A 2792-nucleotide genomic window follows, 5' to 3' on the forward strand; every position below is an offset into this window, starting at 1 on the left:
AATACCATTGTAGTGACTAAACTAGATGTGAATGTACCTTTGTTGGAAACATTAGTCTTCAAAGTAAGAAATCTTTCCTGGAGTTGAGGTCCAGGCAGAAGCTCAAGAGATTCTAGAAAAATCTATCATTATCAACAGTGACCTCATCATCTGCTCAGATGGCATCCAGTGACACCAGTTATTACCACTATTGTAGGAATCACATTGAGGAATTCACATCTCATGCCATCCCACCCCTGAAAGAATCTGCCATTCCAAGAGAACCACTCTCCAGACTAGCACGATGAAACAATATTGTCAGTCTCAGGCACTTAAACAGACTTGGGCTTGAGCTCTGTATCAGCTGAAGGAGAAGTGACATAGAGGCTGGGGTATTCAACTAGTTGTTGCGTCATCGAGATCACGTGACAATTCTCACGCTCTCTTGTTTCTGGGACTGTCCCGTATCTTGGCGAGTGGTCTGGTGATTGCTGGAAATGGGGTACGCTGGTGTATAAAAGAGGGGAATGTGATGTGTGTGTGGATAGTGAGTAATTGAACTGCAGTCACAGGGTATCGTTGAAGTTAACGTTCGTTCGCTCGTGATACTGTTTGTTTTAGCGCGGGTATTGAGATTAAGTGTATCGCAGAGTTATATTCGGAAAGAATAAACCAGTTTTATTAAGTAAAGACTTGTGTCGTTAAGATTTCGTCGGAACGAAGTTACGGAAAAATCAATTACCAAACGGAGACGTAACAACATGATACCCACTAAACCCCTAGTACAAAACACACTATGAGCCCAATGATCTAATCTAAAATAACAAACCGATCGACTTATCTAGTAAGAGATACCAGATCTAGCGACGCTTTCAAAACGTGGGTATCAGGGGCAAGTATTAAAACTTACCACCAGGGTAACGATCAGGTGTTCTATAAACAAATAAAGAAATTCACACACAACACCTTAACCCATAAACACTGCTGTCTGAGATGGGGTTCTGAGGGATGACAGATCCATTTCCCAAATACCTTTCCCTTTGTAATACATCGTACTATCTACACCTATATATCCCTTACGCATATGGTGACGTCGTTTGTACTTTCCTACTCCTAATTTCAGTTTTGCAGCGTTTAATGAAGTTTAAAAAGCTTTCCTTGCACGCACACACGTGACTCTTATAATTATATAGATATTCACCCCTATGCGTATGTTCTTAGGCCTGCGATGTCTCTAGTTATTAAAATCAGTTTGTTTCTAGATTTCTGTCCAAAGTTTCGTGTAAGTAGATTGATATGTTTGAAGGATTGGTCCTTTAAAAACATTGTTATGTTTTCTACTGTATGTTGCAGCTACAGTTACAAGTTTTATATACTCAAAACGATCTGTTTGAAATTCGACAGTTCTCAGAGAGTTAGTTATTTTTCAATGTACATGGTAAAACGTTTATAAAAAAAGAGCAATATGTTTTATCAAATGTAAAAAATAAGAGCAAAGAAATGTGTATAGTGAAACAAGCTAGGGATCTGAAAAATTAATTTGTAAAGAATAAACAATGCTATGTAATCCTGCTAACTTATAAAATATTCGCCTTTGTAAGTATTTTCCCTGAAGATCACAATACAAATAATAATGTATTACTATTCTAGCATTGAGAAGTTTAGAAAAACCTCATGCGAAAAGTAAGGTTATTTAGAATAAGAGACTAAATCACTTCTGATATCTAACAGTCTGGAATTCTACGCACAGATCTTACTTTTTCTATATCCAGAGGGAGCTCCATTGACTCTTGGGTTAGTTCCGTCAGTGTCGCAGTTCTGAGCAGCGCCATTACCATCTTTGTTTGGTGTTTTCAGAGATGAGAGTTGCTTGTTGCGAGGTCGATCTTGGTTTCTGATGAGAACCAGTTCAGAGATTGGTAAAAACTTCCCTTGGCCTTTATTATACAAGAAAGGTTCCACAATCTCGCGGATCTTGTTGTCGACCTGGTTTATAAAAAAAAATTTAAAAATGGTTTGTTTGTTTTGAATTTCGCGCAAAGCTACACGAGGGCTATCTGCGCTAGCCGTCCTAATTTAGCAGTGTAAGACTAGAGGGAAGGCAGCTAGTCATCACCACCCACCGCCAACTCTTGGGCTACTCTTTTACCAACGAATAGTGGGATTGACCGTCACATTATAACGCCCCCACGGCTGAAAGGGTGAGCATGTTTGGTGGGACGGGGATGCGAACCCGCGTTATTGGCAATATATATATGGCGAACATAATGTGGTTGAAATGCTATTATACACTCTTCTTTTACTTTAAAAACCCTAAGGGACTAAATAAGAAATGTAGTGCTAAAAATATAATAGGCCTAGTACTAATGTCTTATGACAAGTATAATTAATTATAATTTCTTTGCCAGCATAGAGAAGGCGCTCACACCATAACAGTTATTTAGATATTTGTATTGTTTTTAACATAAACATTAAAAATAAACTTAGGAAAGAAGGGGTTGAAATGAACTGCTTTGTTTATGTTGATATGCTTCGTTTCGATTGTAAAAATATATTTTTGTACATAGGATTTCTCCGATATGTCAGCGGTAAGTTTATGGACTAACATCTGGGTCTCGTTCCCGCGCTAAATAGTGTTGCGTCAACGAGTCACATGACTAGTGTGACGCCACGTTTCTAGAACTATCTCGTACCTTGGCGAATGCTCTAGTATTTACTAGATATAGGGTAGGCTGGAATATAAAAGAGGGTGACAACGTGACGGGAGAATAATGTAATAGTGTGTGTGTGTAGACAGTGAGTAATTGAACTGC

At 38.5% G+C, this 2792-nt stretch overlaps 1 protein-coding gene across 1 annotated transcript in view; it reads right to left on the bottom strand.

Annotated features, from left to right (window-relative positions):
- The window catches only part of LOC106473959 (transient receptor potential cation channel subfamily V member 5-like), a gene marked incomplete at both ends in the record, with an annotated part of 41711 nt that extends 39746 nt beyond the window's left edge, over positions 1–1965 (bottom strand). The window contains one exon of the mRNA XM_013934648.2: positions 1737–1965. Within this exon, the coding sequence (XP_013790102.2) occupies positions 1737–1965 (229 nt within the window). The remainder of the gene's footprint in view (positions 1–1736) is intronic.
- Between the last annotated feature and the right edge of the window lie 827 nt (positions 1966–2792).

This window comes from Limulus polyphemus, unplaced genomic scaffold (genome assembly GCF_000517525.1).
Source record: "Limulus polyphemus unplaced genomic scaffold, Limulus_polyphemus-2.1.2 Scaffold6677, whole genome shotgun sequence".
Classification (NCBI taxonomy): Eukaryota; Metazoa; Arthropoda; class Merostomata; order Xiphosura; family Limulidae; genus Limulus; species Limulus polyphemus.